At 43.0% G+C, this 26,081-nt stretch overlaps 3 protein-coding genes across 6 annotated transcripts in view; 1 reads left to right on the top strand and 2 right to left on the bottom strand.

Annotated features, from left to right (window-relative positions):
- Positions 1-197: 197 nt before the first annotated feature.
- On the bottom strand, positions 198-3,640 carry ephx1 (epoxide hydrolase 1, microsomal (xenobiotic)). Its single transcript, XM_079572407.1, has 9 exons — positions 3,566-3,640; positions 2,679-2,890; positions 2,293-2,473; positions 2,009-2,227; positions 1,663-1,792; positions 1,384-1,595; positions 983-1,091; positions 513-635; positions 198-433 (listed from the first exon to the last, which is right to left on the bottom strand). Exons 2-9 carry the CDS (start codon positions 2,862-2,864, stop codon positions 226-228), a joined length of 1,368 nt encoding a protein of 455 aa, XP_079428533.1. The 5' UTR covers positions 2,865-2,890; positions 3,566-3,640; the 3' UTR covers positions 198-225.
- Positions 3,641-4,193: 553 nt separating this feature from the next.
- On the bottom strand, positions 4,194-6,130 carry srp9 (signal recognition particle 9). Its single transcript, XM_079572379.1, has 3 exons — positions 5,950-6,130; positions 5,782-5,850; positions 4,194-4,569 (listed from the first exon to the last, which is right to left on the bottom strand). The coding sequence occupies exons 1-3, from the start codon at positions 6,019-6,021 to the stop codon at positions 4,453-4,455; spliced, it is 258 nt and encodes an 85-aa protein (XP_079428505.1). The 5' UTR covers positions 6,022-6,130; the 3' UTR covers positions 4,194-4,452.
- A 740-nt stretch (positions 6,131-6,870) lies between these two features.
- The window catches only part of enah (ENAH actin regulator), a 30,709-nt gene continuing 11,498 nt past the window's right edge, over positions 6,871-26,081 (top strand). For 2 of the 4 annotated variants that reach the window (XM_079571734.1, XM_079571733.1), the window contains exons 1-4: positions 13,192-13,514; positions 15,528-15,693; positions 21,229-21,406; positions 23,961-24,033. In XM_079571734.1, coding sequence (XP_079427860.1) covers positions 13,453-13,514; positions 15,528-15,693; positions 21,229-21,406; positions 23,961-24,033 — 479 coding nt within the window. In that variant the 5' untranslated portion in view covers positions 13,192-13,452. Of the gene's footprint in view, positions 7,187-13,187; positions 13,515-15,527; positions 15,694-21,228; positions 21,407-23,960; positions 24,034-26,081 lie in introns of those variants that run through there. The other 2 variants (XM_079571732.1, XM_079571731.1) reach the window with 2 other exon arrangements.

The raw sequence follows: 26,081 nt of genomic DNA, 5'->3' as shown, positions 1-26,081 counted from the left end.
AGTTTAAGTCCAAAGACACAGAGATTATTTTAGATCTTCAAAATATTTCACCTACAAAATTCCAGTGAAGAAACAAATGGCATGATTTGGCTTGACCCACTGCCTATAACCTTTTAAATTTCTCCTAGAGTCAATCATAAATGCTTCTAAAAACTAGGATAATATAGCAAACGGCAGTTGTGTCCAAAGCCCCCTATTGCCTATTTCAATCTCTTCAATCTGCCTTTATTTCTTCTGTCTCTCCACTATATGAACAAACTTGTTGATATCTTCTGCCATCAGCTCCGGCTCTTCCATCGCAGCAAAGTGTCCTCCTCGGAGCATGGGCGTGAAGCTCACCAGCCGGTGGTACTTCTGTCGGACCCACAGCTCCGGAGAGTGCATGAGCTCATTGGGGAAGCAGGCATACCCGGAAGGAACCACCACTGGGATTCTGGGGGGAAACAAGAGGGTCTTTATCAGTGTGAAACAGCGCCGCAAACCTCCGCCAGGCGCCTGCTCCAGTCACTCACCGTGTGTGCGGCCTGTTGAGACCTTGGCTCAAGTTTTCTTTATAAAACCTCATGGAGGAGGTGATGCAGCCTGCGGTCCAGTAGATCATGATGTTGGTGAGGAGATCATCAAGAGAGAACTTCCTGTGCACACGGGAAAGAAACAGAATACTGGGTTAAATAGAGAAAGCCTATGGGAACAATGACTTTGGTAATGTGGCTGAACAACTGCAGAGGACGTTTGCCTTTTTTGTGGTCTTTATGGGCTAAAGGGTCTGGACAAACTTTGAGCAAATTGGTTGTGTACATGAACATAAAACATCGAGATGTGCAGGAGTTTTTGTATGAGAAAGAAACAGTGCATTTGTATTCTTAAACAAAGAGCCCTGAATTGTTTTTGTCATGAAATAAACTTTTACATTTATATGAACTCAATATATATACATTGGAATAGTTTAGTTCCAGCCCTGTTGGCAGAACTTGTACTTCACCTGGTGAGACCTCCATCCTCTAGGTTTCTGAAGTCCTTGCTTGTCCAAGTGGTGAATTTCTCCAGAATGTAAGCAGCTAAACCAACAGGAGAGTCGTTGAGTGCCCGACCTGTGAACACAAACACTTCAGAACCTGATTCACTTCTCTCTGTGTAGTTATGTTGAGTTAAGGACGGGTTTATATTTCTGCTTTTATCAGATATCTTGGCCTATCTAGGTCCACATGAGGGGTCAGATGCTTAGCTATTCTTCCAATAAAAAGTAGTTGATCACAACTAATGAAACACTAAGAAACCACCCCTTTGAAAATCGGACAAAGGTCAGTTTGATAGTGGTTGAAATTTTGCAATTGTTATTTTCACTGATTTAAAATGTGGCTGTAGCTGGGGTGAGGCTCTTACCCACTGTGTCCGGCTTGGTGGCCTGAATGTGCATATAGCCCGACTCCAGGAGGGGCTCAACCAGTTGCTTCTGCACAGCAGGGTAAAGACGCTCCAAATCCATGGCAGTGAAGCCAAACAGCTTTGGGAAGCTCTTGCCCAGAAGGATGGAGAGAGTAACCAGCAGCCCTGGCTGGGGTGGGGCAAAGTTAACATGTAAGCCTGTAACTGTCCTGAAACACACCATTGCCTTTACTGTGAGCTCAGAACATTGTGGAGGAAATAGTGGATTATACTCACTTTGGCTCCAGCTGCGCCATGTTGGTGGTGACCAACCAACCCCAGTCGCCTCCGTGAGCATAGAACTGTTCGAAGCCCAGGCGCTTCATGAGTTTGTGAAAGATGCGTGCAGCACACACTGAATCAAAACCTGAGAAAAAGCACATCAATAATAAATAATAAATAATTATTATAAATGTTGTTGGCAACTGTACAAAGAACAAAGAATAGTAAGAAAACACAAGCATTCAATAGTTTGGTGTAACGATCTCATAGAGGTCAGACAAAGGCCAATGTACTAATGTCCCTGGGTCTTTCAACTAAAAAATACACACTGGACCAAAGACTCAAACATCACTGAGCTCACCTTTCTGATGGGGCGCTTCAGAAAATCCATAGCCAGGAATGGAGGGGCACACCACCTCAAATATACAGCGCTCAGGCTGGGATGGCTCTGTTAACATAGGTATGAGGCCGTAGAATTCATAGAAAGACCCAGGCCAGCCGTGGACCATGATGAGAGGAATCACCTTCGTGCCTTCGGGGACACTCCGGGGCTTCACATGCACAAAATGAACATCAAGACCTACCGGGGCAAATCAAAGTCTAGTACTGGCCAGGGATTACAATGAGAAGCACGGAAGCACTGACCTTCAATGTTGGTTTTAAAATGAGGATACTGGTTAATTCTCTCCACTTGCTTCCTCCAATCAAAATTGTTTCTCCAGTATGAGATGACTTTTTGCAGATACTCTGAGTTGAAGCCGTAGTTAAACTGGCTGTTGTGGAGCGAGGGCACAGATCTGGTCTGATCCAGCCGCCGGTGGAGATCCTAGTAAAGACAAACAACAGTGTTAAAGCGTATAATTACAGAGTTACTTAGTTTGATGAGGCAATGCTGGTGATTAGCATTAATTCTAGTTTTACTCCAAGGAAAAGACTTTATGGATAAAAGTATTCTAGTGAAATGGATAGTCTGACTTGTCACATGAAATAATGAGCCATTTAGAGGGGTTTTAGTGTAAACAGGGGCAGACCTCCAGCTCTGCATCACTGGTGCTGAGATGAAAAGGCTGAATTGTAGTGTCCTCCCCAGCTTCCGGTCTCTCCCCGACACCCCACCAGCCATCCTCTGTCTTTAGGACTTCTGGGCCTCTTAGCTTGTTCATCACAAACCAGATGACCGCTCCCACCACCACAGCCAACAGGACCTCAAACAACATGATGCCAGGAAACAGAATAGGACAACCTAGAATGACAATACACAGATTTTAAAAATATATCACCACTAAGCGCCAGTCACAAAGTAGTAGAAATAAGACATTACTGAGCAACGGTCAAGTTTAACCACAAGAGTTATGTTCTAGCCAGGGGGTGAAGGTCGCTATAACACAGTTCATTTGGATCATATCCAGATACAAATCACCCCTCCCATTACACACATTCCCAACTGTGATATTTTGCACCGGTGAGTGAGTCACAGAATAATCAGAAATCAGCTAAAACTATTGATTGATTAATAAGAGATACTTGTTATTTCAATGGTATATGCATAAACTGAAAAACACATGAATATCTTTCCTAGGAAAAATATTGTCATGACCAAGGAGGATTTCAATACTTTAAGACTCCACGATCTCCCACTCAAAAGGAGCAAGAACACGGTTTGACCAGCAGCGTTTTGGAATAATAAGTCTCTCAAGTTAAGTTGAAAGTGCGTACAAAGTTCACCGTCTACCCAGCAACGCACGTACTACAGCTCAGCCACGACTGTAGAACAAGTACCGAGAAGTTTGAGGCTAGTGGTCAGGCCCTGCAGCGATATCATGAGCGTCTGTGTCGAGCGCAGTGTCCGCTACGAGTGACTAAGAGACACCGACACAGCACTGTCCTTACGAAGCCGATACTGGCGGAGAGGGCTCACCTGAGTGACGGATACCTGCAGACAGGAGCTGGCCTGCGATGCAAGTCCGCAGCTCCGCGCTCAGTCACAAAGTCTACAACGACTAGTGACGTAAGAGCCACGGGAGCGCACCGTCAGAACCGAGGGCGGAGCAAACCAGACACAATAACTATGCTCTTATTTTAACCTTACTGTGGTTGTACTAGATTATACAATGTATGGTTTTATGTTACCCGAGGTAGCAGCAATATTATATAGAAAATATATTTTCTTGGTTCCATGATTAGTTGGTTAATCAATAGAACTGAATTAAAACCTGAAACAATTTATGACAATTTACCTAAATTAGGCAAGTTCTTTATTCTGGCTCCAGCAGGTGCAGACTGTTGTGTCCTTGGGCAAGACACGTAACCCACCTTGGTTGTGCAAGGTTGTGGAGGTCAGAGGGGCTGATGGCGCAGATTGGCAGTCTCCTTTGCAGCCGGTCTACCCCAGGGCAGCGGTGACGATTGTAACTTACAGTGTGTTGTGAATTAATAATGACTGTAGCACTCTGAGAAACTTGTAAACACAGGCGTGCAAGGCATAATACATAACACACAACAAATATGGAATTAACAGTTTATTGTATGAGATTGTATGCATTGTATTATGACATATTTCTCAGTAAAAGAAATGTTGTTTGCCACAAATGACATAATGTCCACCACATGTCTCCGAGTGTCACAGGTCCATAAGGAAAAACAAACTTCGGCCCTTTGCTCCTTTTCATACACTGATGATGCAGTAATGAAGCTTTAGTTGAAAAAGTAAAAAAGAACTCTGCGTGGGCCACATCGCTGGGGCTCTCTCAGGAGTCACCTCTATCACCAATGAAACTTAGTCCACATCTGCAGCACTGAAGCATCTCAGTCCGTCTCCATAGCACTGTGCGTTTCCTTGGAAACCATCAGTCTCATCAGTTTTCCATGAAGCTTCTCAACCTTCTTCACGTCCTGGGCCTGGTCCGTTTTGTACTGTAAACACTAACAAACATCACCAAGTCAGTTTGGAAGAAACAGCAGAAGAAGTTTTCAGCACTACTTTTTAGGAGTAAACTCCAAGTTAAAAGGAAGACAATCGCCAGAAGCTAGCAACATCTAGAAAGTCCTGATGGCTCCTTCCGAAACCATCAAATTGCTAAGAGCTCTTACGCCAAACCGGATGTGCATCAGCGTCCGCCATGGCAAGTTGCTTCCGAATTGGTCTGTCAGTTAGGAAGTAGTTAGGAAAAGGAGCCTCGATGCTAACTGTCATGGCCACTTTAGCATAGGGACCTCTGATGCTAACTAACCGGTGATTAGGAGCTATGTGCCATCCCACAAGCCACTGCGCCAAACCCCCCACCCCCCTCGCGTGATTCATGCGCAACCACTGTTGATTGACAGGAGCACATTTAATGATAAAAATAATAATAAATTAAAAATTAAGATTCTGCACAAGCCAAACTTTATAAAAGTGACAAAATCCATGTTGTCGTCTCCACAGCTCAGTCACATGTCAGTGTTAAAGAGGAAACTCAGGAAACGGATTAAATGCTTTTGTTTTCATTTAGTAGAAACTTAAGCCACATGGATCATTTGCTACTGTAGTTTTATGAAACAGCTGTTGAAATAAAATAACACTAAAGGGAAATGTATGGATCATTTGGATTATTTTTCTCCTTAAATGTCTTTGTTTGGACACTATGTTGTTGTTGGACACTGTACACTAGGGGGCGACATGCACTTTTGTTTGGCCTGCACTCCACCAATAACTTTAAAGAAGAAGAAAAACAGCTGTTGGTGAGGTCACTTCCCCTTCCCCTGTTTCAGGATGGAGGGATTGTGCAAATGCTGCTGAAGCTCTAGTTCACTAACTGCATAGAGGTCTAACAGCCGATGAAAGGTTAAGGAGTTAGTTGCTAGTGTTAGTGCTTAGAGGCTACAATTTGATGGTTTCAGACGCAGCCCTGATGTCTTAATGACGAGTCAACAGAGCCTAATGCCCCTGGGCTCTTGTAGTCAGCCATAAGTCCATCAATAATCTGGCAGCACTGCAGAGCAAAAGCACCGCATAGAAGTTCTGTTGTCTGGCTAAAAATCTAGCACTCAAAAATTAATCACGAAAGTTTACTGGGACAGATCCGTCAACCGAGCCTGTAACGCAATTGACCCGAGGTTGTGTCTTGACCCTGGTTACAGTTTGTGACCACTCACCACTGCATTATCCGTGACTTTTATGCAAAGATTTCCGTCGCAGTGTCGGTATTTGAGAACGACTCGGACCTGTAGCAAAAACACAAACACTTGTGAGCACTCAAGAGATAGCTAGTCGGCTAGGCTAAGTAAGAACACTGTCGACATTGAAGCACAAATATACAATACCTTCATTGGATCTGTCAAGTACAGTTTTTCTGCTGCACGTGCGAACTCTTCCCACGTCTGAAAATAAGGCATTTTGGAGCAGAACAGGGACTCTTGGACTGAACTCTCTGGGGAAGTCTGTCACAGCGCGAGGCTAATGGACTAGCTCCACAAGAACACATCAGCAACAGCCGAGCTCCTTCTTCCTTCCCCGCCTTCCTCTTGCCTTTTTGTATTATACTGCCACCTTCTGGATGGGCGCGTGAACTGACATTATAGCCAGTATACTCCTTTGAACCATGGATCTATTATATTCAATTATTATATTTGAACCCATCAACAGCCATCAATTTTGCCCACAAACTAATCAAAATGTTTGCCTACATTGTTTGTTTTAATGAACATCTCCATAATTCTGGACCTCCTCACTTAGGCTCTAACATGGTTGCAGGACAACTTAAATTAAACTAGGCATTTTGTGAAACTCATCAAGAAACAAAACCGGAAAATCATAATTGTGGGGCCTAATTTTAACACCACTCACGTTTTGTTTTTAAACAAAACACCGGCTTATTGGTGCAAACCTGTGTGTCCAAGGGCAAGGCCAGAGAATGGCCCACAACTTTTTGGACAGGACAACTGCTGTTGCCAGACGCACATGCGTGAGGCCCGTGCTCTTTCCACATATGCGTTAAATGCTGCATTTGGGTACCTTTGTGAAGATGGTTAAACCACAAACACAGAGTTATACAAAGGCTTGTTTTACTAAGACATGTATTGACTAAGAAATTAGGACACATATCTTCTTTCAAACAACAGCTGTAAAAAATAGCATCGTAAAAATAGGTGTAGTCTGTGTTTCTAAGACTTCCAGATAAAGAAGCACCTGAGGTCCCTGAATGCAGCACTTGTAGCGACACTGAGCGGCAGCCGAGCGGCAGCAGAGCGGCACAGCGGAGCATCGCGTTGGTCCAAGTGCGTCAGAAGAACTCGAGAAATTGTGGGTGTCTCCACTCTTTTATTTTTCGATGACCTGAACTCTCATGAACATGTAGGATTTAACGGAAACTCTTTTCAACTTTCGGGATTTTTTTTCTTATTTTCCCCTCTTAATATTTTTTTTTTACCCAAACCCCACAGACGGTGCAGCGCACACACAGACTCATTCATTTTTGCCTCTATCTTTGAGCGGAGCTACAAATTGGTCGAGCCCGAGCGGAGAGAGCGCAGAATTTGTCCTGACAGGTCGCGCCATGAGGTAAGCGGCTCTTTTTGACATGACGGGCTAAAAATGACCACTGAGCTGTGCGGGAGACCCGACAGTCCGTGCCTCCGCTGACATGATGAGCGCTTTGCCGACAGCCTACAGCGATGGGTCGCTTGCTTCGAGATGCCCCTCTCGCGGTTGGATATGGCCGCAAAGCGATGGCCACGGCTTTATTTATTTCGAGTTGCGTTGCGTTTGTGTTTTTGGACTGAATAATTGTTACAAGCATTTGAGTTGGGCTCATGTTATGGCCATGTTCACTGCTGAAGCTGAAATATTGCAGGCCGTATATCGTTTAAAGGGAATGGCCAAGGGGCTTTTAACTTACATACTCAGTCACCTTAGGAACTCTAGGGTTTGTGGAGTTATTAGTAAATGCAAGCTTTTGACCCCCCAAAAGTCATCATGCAGTGCTCTTGCTGCTACACTGTGTTGTGTGAATGCCGTGAGGGGGTGGTCATGCCTCTCCCTTTTAGAACGCCCCTAATTGATTCCAGCTGTGGGGCAGCTGTGGTTATGAGGCCCTGGTGTACTGAACTGAAGGGCAGTGGAGAGCCTCTTTTCACTTGTGGTGAACAATGGTCAGTCTAAGCAGAATAGGCCCAAGGCAGAACTGTATTTATGCCTCTTTTCAATAAATATAGAGCTCCAACTGAGGAACTTTTCCTGTTGACTGTGCTCGTCCATCACAGTGCAAGCCAGCCCATCCTATTCTTTTTTGGTAGACAAGGTTCTAATAAATCTACATTGTTTACAGAAATCATTAGTCTTCTTGGCTGCCCAGGATCATGTTATTGTGTATTTCCGTCTGGCCACAAAATCAGTATTAGGGATTTATAATTAAGCGTAAGATGTTTAGTTTAGTCTGCACATACATCCAACAAAACCTGCTGAAGGTTTTCACCTGAATCAAAGAATCAATGCATGTATAAATAGCCCACAATAGCAAAAGCCATCACTTAACCGAGAGTGCATGGCATTTACATTTTCTGTGCAAGATTGAGGCTGATTACCTGGACAGTTGGTGGTATGTCTGATCCTTTGAGGTCTTTCCTCCAGAATTTTGTAAATGTCTGTGACTTACCTCTTTATTTACTCAACGCTAATTTAAGTTTCTTCTGGCATCTCGTCAGTACCGTGGCAAGATCTTTGTATCTTACGTTCATGATAAATAGGCCCTGACATCCAGTAATGTGTCCGACTGTGCTTCAGCGTGAGTTTGTAATTTTTTTGTTTAAATCTGTCCACAGAGCTGTAGAGGAACTTGTGATTAATGTGACCTTTGTAAAGTTGATATCATCATGAGTGTGGCAATGTCATACAGCATAAGTGTTGTAAGAGTTGTGTATTTCCATTTGACTGTCTTCTTTGTTCTTTGAAAGCACCCAGACCCTGACATGGCGACGTGTAACAGTGTACTCACGTTTTTACGGCGCAATGTCAAAGTCGAGGTTTGACTTGCCCGCCCCAGGGATTCCCACGGTTCCTGAGAATTAATGCAACTGTTTTTTTATTTATTTCCTCTCTCCGGGCAAAGACTTGTCACCACAGACCTATGTGTTGAATCAAAGAAGAGCAGGACGGTTCACATTCATTTGCACAGAAGTGATCAGAACGTTCTTGTCTTTGCACAAGTCGAAACAGCAAACTCAGCTTGTTAACTTGCTCTGCGAGTGGCTCAGGTGATGTGGGGGGTTTTATCTGTAACATTTCAACCTTATAGCATCAACCCCCTCTGCTCTCTCAGTGTTGGGGGGGGAGAGGGAATGTATTAGTCTCCTGGCTGTCTTTATCCATTTTAAGTTTTAATTTCATTTCTTTTTGAGGTGGTCACCCATTATCGGATTTCCAAAAGCAAAACACTAACTAACTTTTACACATTTGAACCATGCATTTTTGTCTTATTCAGATGAAAGACCTTATATCTTAGTGATTTTACGACATATTGCAGTTAAGTTAATTTGACGGCCTATTGTGCAGCTTTACAGGCCGCAGTCATTTGTGTTAAAAAAAAGGCAGAATATTTTTTCTTTTGTTTTTCCTGAACAATGTTTTGGGTTTTCAATGTCTAAAAGTCGCAACATCGCTGTAGTAAATGCTGAATGCTCAATCTGTCAACTTCATAAGCAGCTGATTATTATGGATTATTGGCATTTTAATGTGCGTGCGCTTGTGTCACAGAGAAAGCCCCTCGCAGCTGGTCAGGGTGGCACGTGTCAGTCGTTTGCATTATGAAGCCACAGGTACAGCAGATACTGTAGAGAAAGGAGCCATAGCTTGTGTGGTTCTCTGGTAGCTGTGCTGTGTCACAGATTGACTCATAGACTAGTTGTTCTGACACAATAAAATGACTAATGTAAGCCAGATGATTTAGTTTGAGAATGAGGTCGAGAAGTGAAGCTCTACTTTTTTACACAATGCTGATGGAGTCTTGGCTTTGTTTGTTGTCTGAGCTCCTTTTATGGATATGATTTAGCAGCTGACCTGGCCGTAGCCTATTCTTAGGTTCTGTCGCTGACATCTGAGCTTGGATTAGAGCCAACTGCTCCTGGGGCTTCAGTAAACTGATGCTCAGGGCCGCATGGCTTCACACCCACAGCTGACTTGACCTGTGCGGCCTGACGTTCGTTTTTTTCCAAGTGTTTAAACGCCACTAAAACCTCTCCAGAAATCTTCAGTAAGCTCTGCTCCACTGCACACAAGCCAGTGACACATGCTTCTAGAGATTCAGAGAGGGCAGTTTCAATGACACTATTGTCAAGTAACCGGACACGCATATGATTATAGGCAGAGTTGTCTAATTTGAGGTCTGATGTCTTCAGTGAACTGGCCAAAAGTTCCAGCAAAAGTCTAAAAGTGGGAAACATTTTCATGATGATGATACTGTTTAGATGGACTGGGAGGACGAGTTTCTTTATTGTTTTTTTATTTTGCGCTACCAGCAATTCTTTTTTGTCAGGCATTACATGAAAACATTAGGACACATGTCTAATATTATTTGATGCATGAGACTGAATTTCTTTTGTTATCACAAATTTGAATGTTGCATGTGACAAAGGGTTAAGCATTACTATTATTGTTCATAAGATAAGAGAGGAGAGATATGGACCTCACTGAATTAACTTGTTAAACAGCTTTCAAGAACAGGGTGCGAATAGTCAGAAAAAATGTGCAATCATAGAAGAACAGGATAATGTGCAAAGAAGTAATAGTACATAGAGGTATCTTATGTACAGTGAATACTTTTGAATTATTGACTATTTTATTCAAAGTGGTCAACGTTACAGTTTCTGTCCAGCTCAGTAAAATACACAATAATTTACTTACTTTACACTTACTTTCATTAATTCTAAACAGAACCCTGAGTGTCTTTCATAACTCACGCTTTGACATCATGTGCATACCCTCTATTCAGAATCCAGATTGTCCAGCTATTGGCACAAACTCACCAGTGACCAATGTGGCTGCAAACACAGGTTTGGACCCTTCAAACAACCAGGCACCTCATGGCCACAGTCCACTTCCTCTTGAACTGCTTATTCATGGGCAGCAGCTATGTCGCCCAGTATCACCTGTTACCATTCAGCTATCCAGAGAGCAAGCATAGAGAGACCATGTGGAAGCGGGACTATAATCTGCCTTTGCAAATGTGTGCAAATTTAAAGCTGTACCCTGCCCTGTGTACAAGTGGTCCAATGACCCAAATGGGTTAGGTTAGAAACCTAAGCCATTTGGAGATGGCTTCCTGCTCGTGTGTGCATGTACAGAGCTATGTTTGGCCTTGGCTTCTGAGGCTAACGGCTAGCTGCTAGCAGTGATGACATGTCCAATGACATTGTTAATGCGCAGTGACAAATGTCTTTCTCTGAACATTCACTATCTGCATTTGTGACCTGTGAACAACTGCTATTTTGGAAACTTGTTTTGGAGCCCCAGTGCCTCCTGATGGCCCCACAGCTGCTCTAGAGTCTGTGTGTCAATGCTGCTGGGGGACCACCCCTGTCACTGTCAGTCCAAATACAAGGTTCAGTCGACTTCAGACGTGCAGAAACCATAGCATACAGTGTGGAGTTAGGTGGACATAATAACAAAGAGTGGGATTACTTTGCGGTGGAGGTGCAAGCAACACCAACGCCAAAATGACTCGAGACTCGTAAGTTTTTGGCTGGACTTAATTCCTTTTAAAGAATGTTTTTTTATTCATTTATTTTTTCATTTTGTTAATAGTTATGCGCATGTATTGCTTTTTACAAGGCTTTCATGAAGAGTCGTTTCTCCCTCACTGAGCTGGGACAATGAAAGCCTCGCGCTCTTTCCTTACAGCAGAAGGGTCCCAGGGTTAATGGATTGTGTTGTGTTTGGAGTTTGTGTGCTCTTTTTCAACTGGGTTGGTCTCATTTGAGTTGGCCAACCTTTTCTTGTAACAATCTCATAACTGACAATGATACAAGTACAGGCTGGGTGTAGGGCACCTTTCTGTCAAATACAACTTTTAAATCTCTTTAGAAGTGGTGAAGTTTACTTGCTGTTTTTGGGCTTCATGTCATCCTTGTTCTTTGGCACAAAACCTTTTTATTTCATTTACTGTACAGGAAACGATTACACAGAGGTTAGCGCTCGTGCTTCACAGCTATGAAGTCCCGGGTTCGATTCCCGGCCGGATGGGCTTTTCTGTGTGAAGTTTGCACGTTCTCCTCGGTCTTGCCCTTGTGAATGAATAATGACAGTGTGGAGCTTTTAGAAACTTGGTAGCACAGGCTTGTGAAGTGCAATACAAGTGTAAGCCATTATTATTATTATTATTATTATTATTATTATTATTATTATTATTAATAACCTTGTGCTGTAAGTCAGGCCTGAGTTAAAACTGTTTTACAGAAGTTTCTGTGTTGTGTAAATTCAAAAGAACAAATGAGGCATGAGTTGTTTCCTGATGACTCATAAACGTTGGAAGGACTAATCCCAAAAGTTGCTTTTGGGTTTGAGTTGATCTTTTGTTGTGTGTTGCTGTTGGGAGTCGGAACAATGACCATGAGAGACCGTAACTACACTTAATATTTGGTGGAAAATGTGAGGGTGAATTTGCGAAGATTTTAGAGAGTGATGCATCGAGTGAGCTCTTTCTAATGAACTTACTGCACTCCTCAGACTAACAATCAATACCTTTGTATATTTTCAGTTTTTCATAATAAGGGAGGAGATCTCATAGGTGTGAGCTTTGTACTTTTGAACTGTCTTTTGGTGCATTTGTTGTCTGGGCTGTAACTGGATCTTTCCTGTCGAGCTGCCCGTTCACATGACTGAAATGTGATCTGAACACATTTGGCAGAGCCCAGCTCTGTTTGAGTCTCATGGGACATCCAGGACAACAAGAGCCTCTAGGTCCTTGTAGCCTTTACTGTGTGCACAGCTCTCTTGATAGAGATGCTCGGTGCTGTAGTTTCTGTGCTAAAGAACCAATTAGCATCTGCAATAATCCAGTGATCTTTTTTGCCTAGACACTGTTTTTTGATTTTTGATTTAACAAGAACTGTATAATTTTCCACACCCCTTCAATGTTTAAATAAGTTATGATCTATTTATTGTTTAAAAGGGGTAGATAGACGTATGGAGGTCCTACTTGACATGCGCAAGAGTATACTGCAGCGTCTGTTCTGAGAAGGAGCTTTAGGCTTTGGTCAAACCACAAATGTTTAACTTTTACACATCTTTATGCTAATTAAGAATAAAGTTCGTTCCCACTGCCATGACTTTATAAACAATAAATAACTCGTATTTACATTTATTCATTATTTGTTCTGCTTTTATTGATGGTTCAAAGATAAAGTGTAGTATTTGTATAGTAGAAGCCCACTACAGACCTCGGCAACTGTTTTTGTTGTCTTTGTTGTTAAATGTGACACCATAACTAAACTGCACTGCTCTGTAACCTTTCTCGCTGTTAGATAGTCTGTGTTGTCTGAGCACAGAGCTGGGGGTGTGAGGCAGGAGCAGACTGAGCGTAGCTCATGGAGCTGTCGGAGGCACACAGACTCTGAGCGCTTTCATCCAGGTTCTGCTCACTACACCCACAGCCTGTTGCCTGGATACCTCCTGCACCAGCCATACGGAGGTAGCCGTATTGTGGTAGCCATGGGAAAGGCATTGCTGGCTGACAGTAAAAGGCGCGTGTGAGAGGAATACTGTGATCTCGCTTTGCAGAGGGGGTTGTGGAGGAGGGGCAGGGCCGGATCATGAACGCGGATTTACAGTAGAATATGCAGCTCAGCGTCATCCTCCAAAAGAGATGTGTGCTGACCCCCAAAATGGAAATCCACCGGTATGTACCTGCTACAGCTACTGCCCTCTTAACCAGATGATGATGATTATCTCCAGTCCACCTAGTAGCATGCGCAGAGGAAGTTTGGCAGGAGCTCCGGGGCACAGACTAATGCTATGTTTCGGTGCATTGTCATGAGGAGTGTTAGACATTATGTTTCTTTCATTAGTCCAGGATTCAAGACTGCTTCCCCCATCACTTTGGATGTTTTGATATGGGGAAATTGTTGTGAAAGAGTTATGACTCAGGTCAGGATCAAGCTTGCAAAACTGCTCTTTTCCGGGACAGTCACTACTGTAGATCTCAACACCTGTAGAGAATAATGCTAAATGCTTAAAGTAAATCAAATTGTACAGTAACAGAAGTCTTTTATCTTTCTTTTTTCCCCAAAGTCCTGGGTCATGTATCAGTGTCGTTTCTGGTACAAATCTCCTTTTCCCAGTGCACAGACTGCTCAGGGCAAGGGTGATGGTATTTGGCACTAATAGACTAACGGGTTTTTGCTGTGATTTCAGCGCTGTGAGCCAGTGTGATACTCAAACATTATGGCGGCTGTAGAGAGCCAAAAGGATGAGCTGCTTCATGTGTCTCTGAGGATTGTCTCTTTTTTGTTTTTTCAAGAATCTCTGTTAAAGTTGACTCCTGACTGTGCATATTTTTGTGGTAGAGAAACCAGAGAGGGAGGAAACCTATGCAAACACAATGTTAACATGCAATCTCCATACAAATCGTCCCTGAAACTGAAACCTACTGCTGTTAGTGCTAATTGATCCACCACTACACCTCTTTTGTTGCTTTTATGCCGTAGTTATGTTAAAGGGACTATAGGGAGTTTAAAAATGTTAAAATTAAGTATTTTCCTCCCCCTACATGTTCCAGCCATGTCCTAATGTGTAGAATGAGCCCAGACCTGTTCACAACTGCCTCTAAAATCCTGCACTGTCACTCAAAAAGGTGTCACTTCGGCCCGAATTGCCGTCATGCACGAGCTTAATATTGAAGGTGCAGTTACACATATGGCCTGAGGTGGCAGTAGTGAGTATAAAATGGCCAACTTGCATCCAGCCCCTTTAAATATTTTTGAAAATATAGCAGCAGCCAAAGAATAAACCTGTGGTTGTTGAAAACCTCTAATTTAGGTGTTTTTAAGTTGTTGTTTTTTTAAGAGTGGAAGTATGAAACATTTCCATACTGTCACTCGGCCGGCCGATATTTGGATATTTTACGATATCGGATTTAGGATTAGTAGGTTTTAATGTCTCACTTAGAAATTAGTACGTGTAGTAGTGCTTATGGCTTTTTATTGGAATGTGAATGTTGCTTCTCCCACAAAAGCAAAAAAACTGAGTTCTGCTTGAATAGTGTTGTAAATATTTGTGATGTCAAAAATGGTTTTCTCTCACCTCTTGTTGTCCACAAAGTGCAAATCACACTGACTTTATGAGACTTGGAGACTGCAGTTGTGTTTGCGTAAACAAGCCTGTACAGTGGTTTCTGTGAAAGCCTGGTTGTTCACTCTGCTTGTATATCTGTTTCCAGACCCACTCTACTCAATGTGCTTTCTGTCTATGTGTAAACATCAGACCTTGGAGGTGTGTCACTCATCAAGCCAAATCTATAGCAATGGGTACCTTTTCACCCTGTAAACCTGAAGAGCATGACACCAGTCAGTGTGGGGTTTCCAGTTCCATGGCCAAAGCAATTATGTCGGTCCATCCATAGATATTTAGGAATAATATAAAGGCCAAACCGCCTTTGCGCTGCCTGATCCCGTCAGATTTCGGAAGCTAAGCTGGGAAGGGCCTGGTCGGTACTTGGATGGGAAACCGTTTGGGACCAGGAAGCAGTGTGTAGTGAGTGAGTTTGTGGGTAGTGGCGGTCAGAGGGGCCGATAGCGCTGACTGTTTACCTCTCTTCCGTCAGTCTACCCCAGGGCAACTGTGGCTACAACAGTAGCTTGCTACCACAGAGTTTGGAGTGAATGAATAATGACAATTGCCTGTGTTTGAACAGTGAACAGAGCATCTGCCAGGCGCGGGCGGCTGTCATGGTATACGACGATGCCAACAAGAAGTGGGTCCCTGCGGGAGGCTCGACCGGCTTCAGCAGAGTGCACATCTACCACCACACGGGAAATAATGCTTTTCGGGTGGTAGGCCGGAAGATACAGGACCACCAGGTCAGTGTCTGTTAACGTCACTCGTCAAATGATGAGTTCAATGTTTCAATCTGACCTCACGAAGCTGCACAACACATTAAGAAATGTATCTTAATCTACCCACTAATGCAATATCTACACTGCAAGAATCCAAAACGGCAAAAACACTTAACCTCTGATTAGAGAGAGGCCTTTTGTTTGCTTGGTCGTGTCCTGGTTAAAGGTAATATTAATTGTATGTTTTGTTTTGTTTATAAAAAGGCAGAACTACAGCTGAACTTGGGTCGCCTTAAGTTGCATATAAGGACACAAGCACACGTTTCACTATGTGAGACCTTGTCATGCTTCATTTGAAAGAACCTCCTAAATTCAGTCACTGAGCTTTAACCAGTGAAAATCTGCACTAGCACCAGTAAGGAGCTGGTGTCAGCCATAGGAACAAGCTACTTTAAGTGTGGGGCTCAGCTTTCTGATCGTAGCATCATCACAAGAACCAGAAAAAAAGTAAACATAAACTTTACATCATGTAAACTGTTTTTGTGATCGTTTACCTCATACTTACTTGCAGATGAGAGCCCTACATTTACTGATTAAATGACTGTTGTTATAATATTCAACATATTTAATATATTATGCAGTTATTATAGAGAAGTGTGTGTTGCTGTGTATGGATGGCGTAGCCTTTGTCTAAACTGTTATTATGCAAATTGGATTTTTGTGTCAAAATGGTTAAAAAAAAAGCAATAATAATGAAACTCATGGATGGTATCGTGTCTTGGGGCTCTATGAATCACTGACATTAATCTCAGAGACCTGGGATAATTAGTTGTCGGGTTAAGCCCAGTTAAGGGAAAAACTACTGAAAAAGGGTGTTCCACTTTATTAAGCAGATCATCATTTTCAAGCAATATGGTAAAGAAAAAGGGTCTTTCTGCTGATGAAAAGCGTGAAATAGTTGAATGCCTTGGTCTAGGTATGAAAACCTTCGATATTTCATGAAATATTAAGCACAATCATTGTACTGATAAGAGATTTGTGGATGATTCAGAGCACACTCCGTTTTGTGCCGATAAAGGCACAATATGGACAGTTTCTGCCAGACAAACACATCAGATTATGAGAACAGATGCCACAAAGCAGCATACAGGTATTTGAAGCTGCTGGTGCCTCTGGAGTCTCCCGAACATCAAGGTGTAGGACCCTCCAGAGGCTGCAGTTGTGCAAAAACCTTCTATCCGGGCCTCCCCTAAACTGTTAATTGAAGCTGATGAACAGAAACGACTGCAGTGGCTCAGAAATACATGAGGACTCATTTTCAAACAGTCTTGTTCACTGATGAGGCCGTGTAGCCCTGGATGGTCAAATCAATGGAGTAGTGGATAGTTGGTGAATGACCACAATGTCCCAACAAGGCTGTGACGTCAGTAAGGAGGTGGCGGAGTCATGTTTTGGGCCAGAATCATGGTGAGAGAGCTGGTCGGCCCCTTTAGGCCCTTTTAGGCTCCCTGAAGGTGTGAAAATGACCTTTGAAAAATATGTGGAGTTTCTGACTGACCACTGTCTTTTATGCTACAAAAAGAAGAGCCGTGCTTTCCCGAACAAGATCCTCTTCATGCATGACAACGCACCATGTCCTGCTGTAAAGAAAACCTCTGCATCACTGGCTGCTATGGGCCTAAAAGGAGAGAAACTCATGATGTGGACCCCCTCCTTTCCTGACCTCAACCCTGTTGAGAACATTTGGAGCCTCAACAAAAAAAAACATCTATGAGGGTGGGAGGCAGTTTTCATCCAAACAGCAGCTCTGGGAGGTTATTCTGACATCCTGCAAAGAAATCCAAGCAGAAACTGTCCAAAAACTTACAATTTTAATGGATTTAAGAATTTTGAAGCTGCTATCACACAAGGGCTCCTATGGTAAAATATAACTTGACCTGTTAATATTATTTTGATTGAAATAGCTTTTGATTTCAGTAAATATGACCTCCTAATGCTACAAATACAACAAATGACCATTTTCAGTTAATTACAAGCTTTAAAAAGTATTGAAACGATGAGTTGCATAATAATTTGGAACAGTGGATTTTGAGGTTTTTACTATATTTATTTTTGAAAAAAATACTGTTATCACTAGGAAATTCTTTCCACCACATTTAAATAATCCTCTACCAGATAAAGACTTAAAAATTATGCTGACTCTCATTTGAGTTGACAATTTAGAAAATCTTAGAAAAATGTCATTTGCATAATAATTTGGAACGCAGTGTAGATGGGAGAGAAGTCCTATAGTTGAGAAGTGCATACATAAGGGGCCTGTCACAATTGGCGTACGGAAACAATGCGATCATTTGCGGCCTCATAATATGAAGGTCGTGCGAACACTCTTTTGTCGCACGGGCATCTGCACGAGCGACCGCTATTGACCACATGAATAGGTGTGAATCGCAGTTGGATTATTTGGCGTAGATGAATGTCATGCATGCAAAAAATTCAGTAGCGGTCGATTGCGACTGAATAAAGCCGTAGCAGGCCGCTACAGTCGTGAGAATGGTGAGAGATAAATCGTCTCAGTCGCACAGATGGTGAGATACTGGTGAGACACTGGTCAGCGCCACTATCAGTCTCGTGCGATTGCTGCTGTAGCTATATGGCTAGACACTGTTTCCTCTTCCCCAGTTTGGTCTTGAGTGCGGAGCAAACTTCATGAATATGCAAACGAAGGTAATTTTGCCACAGTGCGCAAAATCTGAGGCAAGGAAATGGAGTATTTATTTCGACTGTGTGAAGTAAAACGGCGTAGGAAATGAATACGTGGAGAAGCAGGTGTAAACCTTCACGCAGAACAATATAATGCAGTTTGTGAACCAATGTGGTGGTCAAAACGTTTACAAAAGTTTGTATCCGGCTCATTTACAAAGATAAAATAATAATTAGGCTGTTTTAATGATGTGCGGGTTTATAAAGAAAGTACACGTTACCTGCGACTTTGTTTTCTTGGCTCGGAACAGTCCAAACAAAAGGCTCCACAAATTGAAAAGGCTCCACGAGTCTGTCCCATGTCCGTCCTCTTAAAGTCCTTAATCCATACGAAATCCACGGGGACGGCGTGTTGATGATAGCTACATGAGGAAACACGAGCCGTATGTTCACTGTTCACCCGCTGATCCCTGCGCGCGTCTCCAAAGTGCGCGCGTGTACTCCTCCTACTGGATCAATATCCTCTGCTTTTGAAGAGTCCATGATAAAAACCTCATAGTCCTCGGACTAACATCCAGCAGCTGAGCTGTTTCCTGCTAGTTTCCATCCCCGATTTGACCGTGGCCTGTGCGCTGCGTACTGCAGCAGGTGACGCACCTTGGACCAGCGCGTGGAGACCACTGGATGAGCGCGGGCTTTGAGTTGTTAATTATTTTTTCCTCCTTCGACAACACGTGCACGTACACGATTAAATAGCTAAGCAGTATCGATAGGCTAATTCTTTAAAGCCAAGAGTATTTATTTGCGATAATGATAATTGTTTTTTTGGGGGGTTTTTTATATGATAATTATTGATTTTGGACGTCTGTCCTTTATTCGTCATAACTTGTAAATGTTCCCTCGAAGGCGCTCTGCCAGGAATAAGTCAGACAGAAGCTGGTCACTTCCCCGGAGCAGGGCCTGAGCTCAGGGTCTTGCTGAGCTTGGTGCGTAAAAGCAGTGATGCGCTAATGCCTCCAGCCACATACATCATACACCGCAGGTCCAGTTTATTTATTGATTTTTTTCCCACAAAAATGAACGCTAAGTCGCTCAACTAAACAGGCCCATTTTAATTTTACACCAGTTTCATTTGTAAACGCGCTGATCCGCACGAGCCCGAAAATAAGTTCACTCTAGTCCGCAGCACTGTCCGCAATCAGTGTCTGTGGCCCGTGAACCAGCCTCTCACCAGCCTCTCACCAGCCTCTCACCAGCCTCTCACCAGCCTCTCACCAGCCTCTCACCAGCCTCTCACCAGCCTCTCACCAGCCTCTCACTAGCCTCTAAACCAGCCTCTCACCAGCCTCTCACCAGCCTCTCACCAGCCTCTCACCAGCCTCTCACCAGCCTCTCACCAGCCTCTCACCAGCCTCTCACCAGCCTCTCACCAGCCTCTCACCAGCCTCTAAACCAGCCTCTCACCAGCCTCTCACCAGCCTCTCACCAGCCTCTCACCAGCCTCTCACCAGCCTCTAAACCAGCCTCTCACCAGCCTCTAAACCAGCCTCTAAACCAGCCTCTCACCAGCCTCTCACCAGCCTCTCACCAGCCTCTCACCAGCCTCTCACCAGCCTCTCACCAGCCTCTAAACCAGCCTCTAAACCAGCCTCTCACCAGCCTCTCACCAGCCTCTCACCAGCCTCTCACCAGCCTCTCACCAGCCTCTCACCAGCCTCTCACCAGCCGTGACTGCGATTTCTTAAAAGTCTACTCTAATCAAAAATGATTAACATGTATGATTTCTTCTGTTATATGTCATGTTTTAATATGTACTGCGTTTGCTTTAATGGACAGGTGCTGTAAATTAGCACTTTTGCGCACTAAAATCATTGCATCTGGTTTGCCCAATGTACATGTGATGTCCGTAATAAACGAATTAAAAAAAAGAAAAATACTTTGCGATCTTTGCGGCTGATGGCAATTTCAATTTTGGCGCAGAACAAATGGGGGACAAAATCGCTGCGGTCAATGCGCCAATTGTGACAGGCCCTTTACTCACGACAAATACTTTATTAAAAAATAGTAGGTAGAAACTTCTTCTGTATTTCTATAAACCTAGAGGGTTATAGAGGATGCAATTGTTTTATTGCAAGTGAAAGGGCATCACAACATGGTGAGCAAGACACTTAACCAGTACCATACCTGTCTCAACATGTTAATATGGTTATGTGACTGATGGGGGAAAGGGGCAGAGGGCTGACTGTGAAGGCCGTTTTAGTTTTCTTTAAAATTGCTCAAATTGCTATTCCTAAGTTATTTTGTTTTGTAGGCAACAGCTATATTTATGTTTTGTGTGTTTGGGTGGGGCCAGGTAGCCATGCAGTTCTTTAAATGGACAGGTGGGGGAACCCTTGTGGTGTGGAAGGAGGCCTGGGCTTTAGGCCCAACAGTTTTTTGACTGTGCTGTGAAAACTGTGGAACTGTGGTACTGTGGACCTCTGTCTATATGTGAACTAGTGGAACTTGGACCATATTAAACCCAAACTTCTCCGTTATCCTGTAAGTCTGGACATTCCATTTGTTTTTACTAAAAAGCACACGTCAAGCTAAGGCTACAGCCCAGGCTGCTTACTACGGCAAATTACCCTCAAAGATTGCCATAACAACCATAACTGACCCTTCTCTGTCAGTGTGCCCCAGGGCGTCTGTGGTGGTATTGCAGAAGCTCATTGTCAGAGTGACTTGGGCATGAAGGAAGAATGCACAAACCTGATCTCCTTCTCCAGAAACAGAAGGACGTGGATTATCTGCTCTCGGAAGACCAGAAAACATGAACATCTTTGGTTGAATGTTTTCTATCTCTTGTGTGTTGACCAGGTGGTGATAAACTGTGCCATTCCTAAAGGTCTGAAATATAACCAGGCCACGCAGACGTTCCACCAGTGGCGCGACGCCCGACAAGTTTATGGCCTCAACTTTGGAAGCAAAGAAGATGCCAATGTATTTGCCAGTGCCATGATGCATGCACTGGAGGTGCTTAACTCTCAGGACACAAGTGAGTGCTGATTGCCATCTCAATACCATCTTTAGAAGAGTTTTTGTGTCATTATAATATATAGTGTACATTACATTGTAAAAGTGTCATCGTGTGTTACATTTAATTTTTTTACTATTTCATTATTTTTAGATTTGACCTTATTAATTTGTTAAGAGGGTAACAATAACTACAGTCCATGATGATGTGAGTCTGGTAGCTCCACCTTCTTCCCCCTGAAGAGCGTACAGTGTGTCTCTGAGAATGTGGGGTTGTCCTGGCCTGACCCGTGTACTGGGATGAGCCAGCAGCTTAGTGCTGAAAACAGAGGAATGTCAGGCTAACCACTTCACAGTCGGACTGTTCTGCTGCTCCATTTTTGTTTAATGGGTTTAACTGTGACTGTAGAGACCTTTCACTACCCAAAAGCATCTGCCATCTGATAGCAGTTGTGTAGCAGCGCAATGACAAAGTAGTTAGCACATTCGCCACACTGCTAGAAGGTCCCATGTTGGGCTGGGTTGGGCCTCTCTGTTCCTCCTGTGTTTGTTTGCTCTGGGTGTTACGGTTTTCCTTCCACTAAAGACATGCACAATAGGGTCCCCTGTTAAAGAGATTCTGAGAGGCTGTGAGACTTTCCTGGTTAAATAAAGGTCAAATTGCGACTCTTTCTGAAGGTAAAGAAGACTGTTCGTTTTGTGTTTCTATAACGAGAATTACAGACAGGACATTGGTGGTTTAAAGTTGTGTAAGTGAGTGAACGCTCTATCACCTCAGTGCCTCACTGTGAGCAGACTTTGGCAGGAGCTCATTCACATGGAACTGAGCCTGCCCATGGACCCATTATAAAGGAGGATAATGAATAGCTTAATGGCCACAGACTTGGAATGGCTAACGGGATACTCAGGAGAGGCTTGAGTGTTGCCATTAGCCAATCAGAAGTTAGGAAAGACACACAGCAGCGCCTCACTGTTGACTGAATACAGCCACTGTCTGAAGATTAGAATGATCATCATTTATGTGTATTTATCCTTAACTAATGTGATGGTACTCGTATGAAACAGTAAAAGTACTGTTACTAAGCACAGATTGGCACACATCCTGTAAAATTACTTACAAAGTTAAAGAACGTACAGAAAGGTCACATCGACAGAACTGTCTATATGCAGACAGGCACGTAGGGTCCACATCCACGTGAAACATCACCTGAGACGTGAAGTGCCATATGCAGTATTTTAGAAAACAAAGCTTATTCATTTGTTCAGTTACAATGTTTTTAAGTGCCCCATAATTCTGATTGTCCTTTAATACTGTCTGTGCACAGTACCTTGACTCTAAAAACTCCAACAAAGTGAAGTAGGCCTGCCCTGTAGGAGATTTGCTCAGTGACCTGGCTCAGCTGCTCCACGAGGGAGCGCCATATTATTCAGATCACATCTGACAGCTGCGCGGATTCATTTAAGTGCATATTGTGCCATTGTAATCACCGGAAACATTATTGATGTCTAGCTCTCAAGTGAACGACACTGTGGCTTATTATAGATGGGTTTTATTGTTCTGGATGCCCATTCTTTTTAACAGAAAAGAATAAATAGTCTATAATATAATAATATGAAACTAAGTCATGTTTTGAGGAGCTCAGAGGGCACATTTGTCCAGAGTTGTTGAATGCTTCTCTATGTTTCCAAACTGCGCTGTTGGAGACACAGGTGCACACATTCCTCGTGAGTGAGACAGTGGTCTGATCTTCCTCTTGCTTCCTGCATGTGGCGAGTATTTTGAGTGTGGAGACAGAAAGTCGAGAAGGACAGTGCAGCTACACCTCTCCATCACTGCTGTGGCTGACAGGCGAACGTCCCATGGCCAGGGCTTGTCAGAATGTCATATGAGAGATGATGACACGAGTTTCAAATATGTGCTTAGAATAGTCTGAGATCTGCCTGGAAACATGTGTTAATGCTGGGTTTCAAGTGACATTACAATATTCTTGTATGTTTTATTTAAAGCCTGGTAATTTTACCTAGCAAGAACAATTTACTGTTAAAATAATCCTCTTGGCTTATTTCACATATGATAAAACAGTGTTTTACTTGATTTATACATAAGATGACTCTTGAAATAAAACGAGACCATTTGTACTGTACTGTGATGAAGTTTAAAGTTTAAAGTATGTTAATGTGCTCATGTTAAAGCGCAAGAAAAGCTTTTAACTGAGGTGTTAACTTATGTAGGTATGATACAGAAGAATATAGAAAATGACAGGTAATCAGCCTGATCTGCCATTTTCTAAAGTTAACTCTCTCTTGTGGTGTTCAAATAGTATTAAACTTAAACTATTAAATTAAACAAATGTTGCTCCTTCTCCAGAGAAATATTGCATTTAAGAAATGTTGCATTTAACTTTTAATGTAACATTGTTTTTGTTATTTTCCTATTTAGATGTGAATGCTGTGAAATAGCTCTTTTGTTGTTTGTTGAAACCTCAGTTTTAATGTCACAAAACTATAAAATGTAATGCATGTTTTGTCCAGTAACAAATGATTGCTCCCTTTCTAACTTGAATGTGCCTTTTCAGGCCCCGCACTGCACAGACCGGGGCCGCAGGTCCAGAACGGCCCCACAGCAGAGGAGCTGGACCTCCACAGAAGGTAGGATATACAGCTAAAGAAGTGAGAGTAGCTCCGTGAGCTGCAGTAGGTCTTTTAGTGACACAGCCCCATCAGTGATGTCCCTCACGAATATGACAGGTCAAGAAGGCATCCAGCCAAAGAACTTTATTTACTATGGTATGGTGACATCAAATTACTAATGACTGTGTATTTGTGCTGCTGCCAGTGAAACTGGGCCAAATCTGAGAGGGATCCTCTGCTACTCGCATCTGTTCCCCTCCAGTCTGTGCCATGCGCTGAACTGTGAGCACAGAGACTAGCTATGGGTAATATTCCCTCAAACTAACACACAAACATAAACAGCTGGCATATGTGCTGAAGTAATTTAAATTAGAAGTTTAGTTAGTTTTCATATGGTAATTATTTGTAAATCTGTGCTTCTTGTTGCTCTAATTCTTAATAACAATCTTACAATATTTTAAAAGCTTTTCCTCTTAGAGTTTGTATCCAGAATGTGCACCTCTTTCAAGAGCATCACATTTGTTAAAATAAAATAAATACATAAAATACAGGGACTTCCTGAGTTGAGACACAGTGACATGACCCTCACTCCTTAGGGACAGCTTCAAGACATGGAGTGAAGCAAATCCCCTCACCGTGGCCAACTCCTGAGTTGAAGAGAGTTCAGCTTGGAGTGAGGGTTTCAGAGTTGGGTTTCAGAGCCCAAACTCCAAGATGGCCTCACCCCTGAAGAGCACCATCATAGCACCGCCCACACCACCTGAAACACTGTGTTACATGTGCCAAGATTGCGAAACTGGAAGAAGGTGCTTTGTATTGCCATATAAATCTCATCTTGCGTATTTCTAAATATGAAATTGTTTGACAAGGCTTTCCTGATTCCCACATTCATGGCAACATACTTAAACTGGCGCATTACCAAACTAATCATTGCCTCCAATCTGCAAACCAAAATAAGACAAGATTGTACATAAATGTTTCTAGAACCAATCTACTACCACTGTACCTTCTGTTTCAATTCCTTAAAGCAAGAGCAGTCCCTCAGCAGAAAATATAGATATGAGCTAACTTTTTGACCCATGTGCCACTTTATCTCTTGTACCACATTTCTATTGTACTGGGCACTACATTGTTGGTGGGTTTGAAAATAAAAATCAAATAACAAATCAATGCTTACTTGTTCTTGTGATACACCGCCATATTGCAAGAGAAGCTAAATGTTAAGCCAGCTTGAGAAAAAGATTAAGCACAACGTGATTGCACATGGAGATAACTCCATCATTAATTGGAGTGAAGCCTCTCTCCTTGTGTGCTTCCAGGGGAAGTGGAGAAAAGTGGTCACTATAGAGAGTGTCGTGCTACCCTGACAAACGTGTAGAAGCAGCTGGAGCTGCTTGTGCCTTAAGTTCTTCATCTGAAACAGAAAAGCATTTGATGGTAGTTTTGTGGAGGTGATGTGTAGGGAAGGAATTTAAATGCTGATGTTGGCACACCGACAACCTTTCCTCTAGGTTCAAATGTGGCTGAAGTGTGCACAATGGTGCCTCCTGGCCTGAATATCTGAAACCCTAAACCATTGGACGTGTGCGCTGTGCTGCTGGCTCAGCTCTGACCTGCCTGGGGTGTCTTGAACACAGACGTGAGTGAGAAACGCTGTTGCCAAAGGCAGGACGAACATACAGTATGTGTATGTGGTGGTACAGCTGGTGTCACCGCCTACGCTTGCCTAGCAACAGTTTCCTTGGCAACACTTGTCAAGACCCAAGTGCGACACCAGCTGAACAGCAGATCAGGAGGTGTTTTACTGTGAGACAGATCCTGAAGGAAATCCTGTTTATAGCTGGCGCTGCACAAAAATGACCCATGTTCATCTTGGCTAAAGTAGGATGAAATGGAGTGAGAATCGTAACTGGAAGTGCATGAACTCAATATCCAAACACGACTAACATGTTGACTCAAAAGTTCAGTAAAATTAGCTCCAGAAAAGGGAGAGCATGTCCATAAAAGGAACAAATGAAACCCATATTTAGTGTGAACATGACAAGGACAAAAAAGGAAAAGTGTGC

The sequence above is a fragment of the Gobius niger genome, assembly GCF_951799975.1.
Source record: "Gobius niger genome assembly, chromosome: 15".
Classification (NCBI taxonomy): domain Eukaryota; kingdom Metazoa; phylum Chordata; class Actinopteri; order Gobiiformes; family Gobiidae; genus Gobius; species Gobius niger.
Note: the sequence above shows the minus strand (reverse complement) of the source record. Positions and strands in the feature narration are given on the sequence as shown.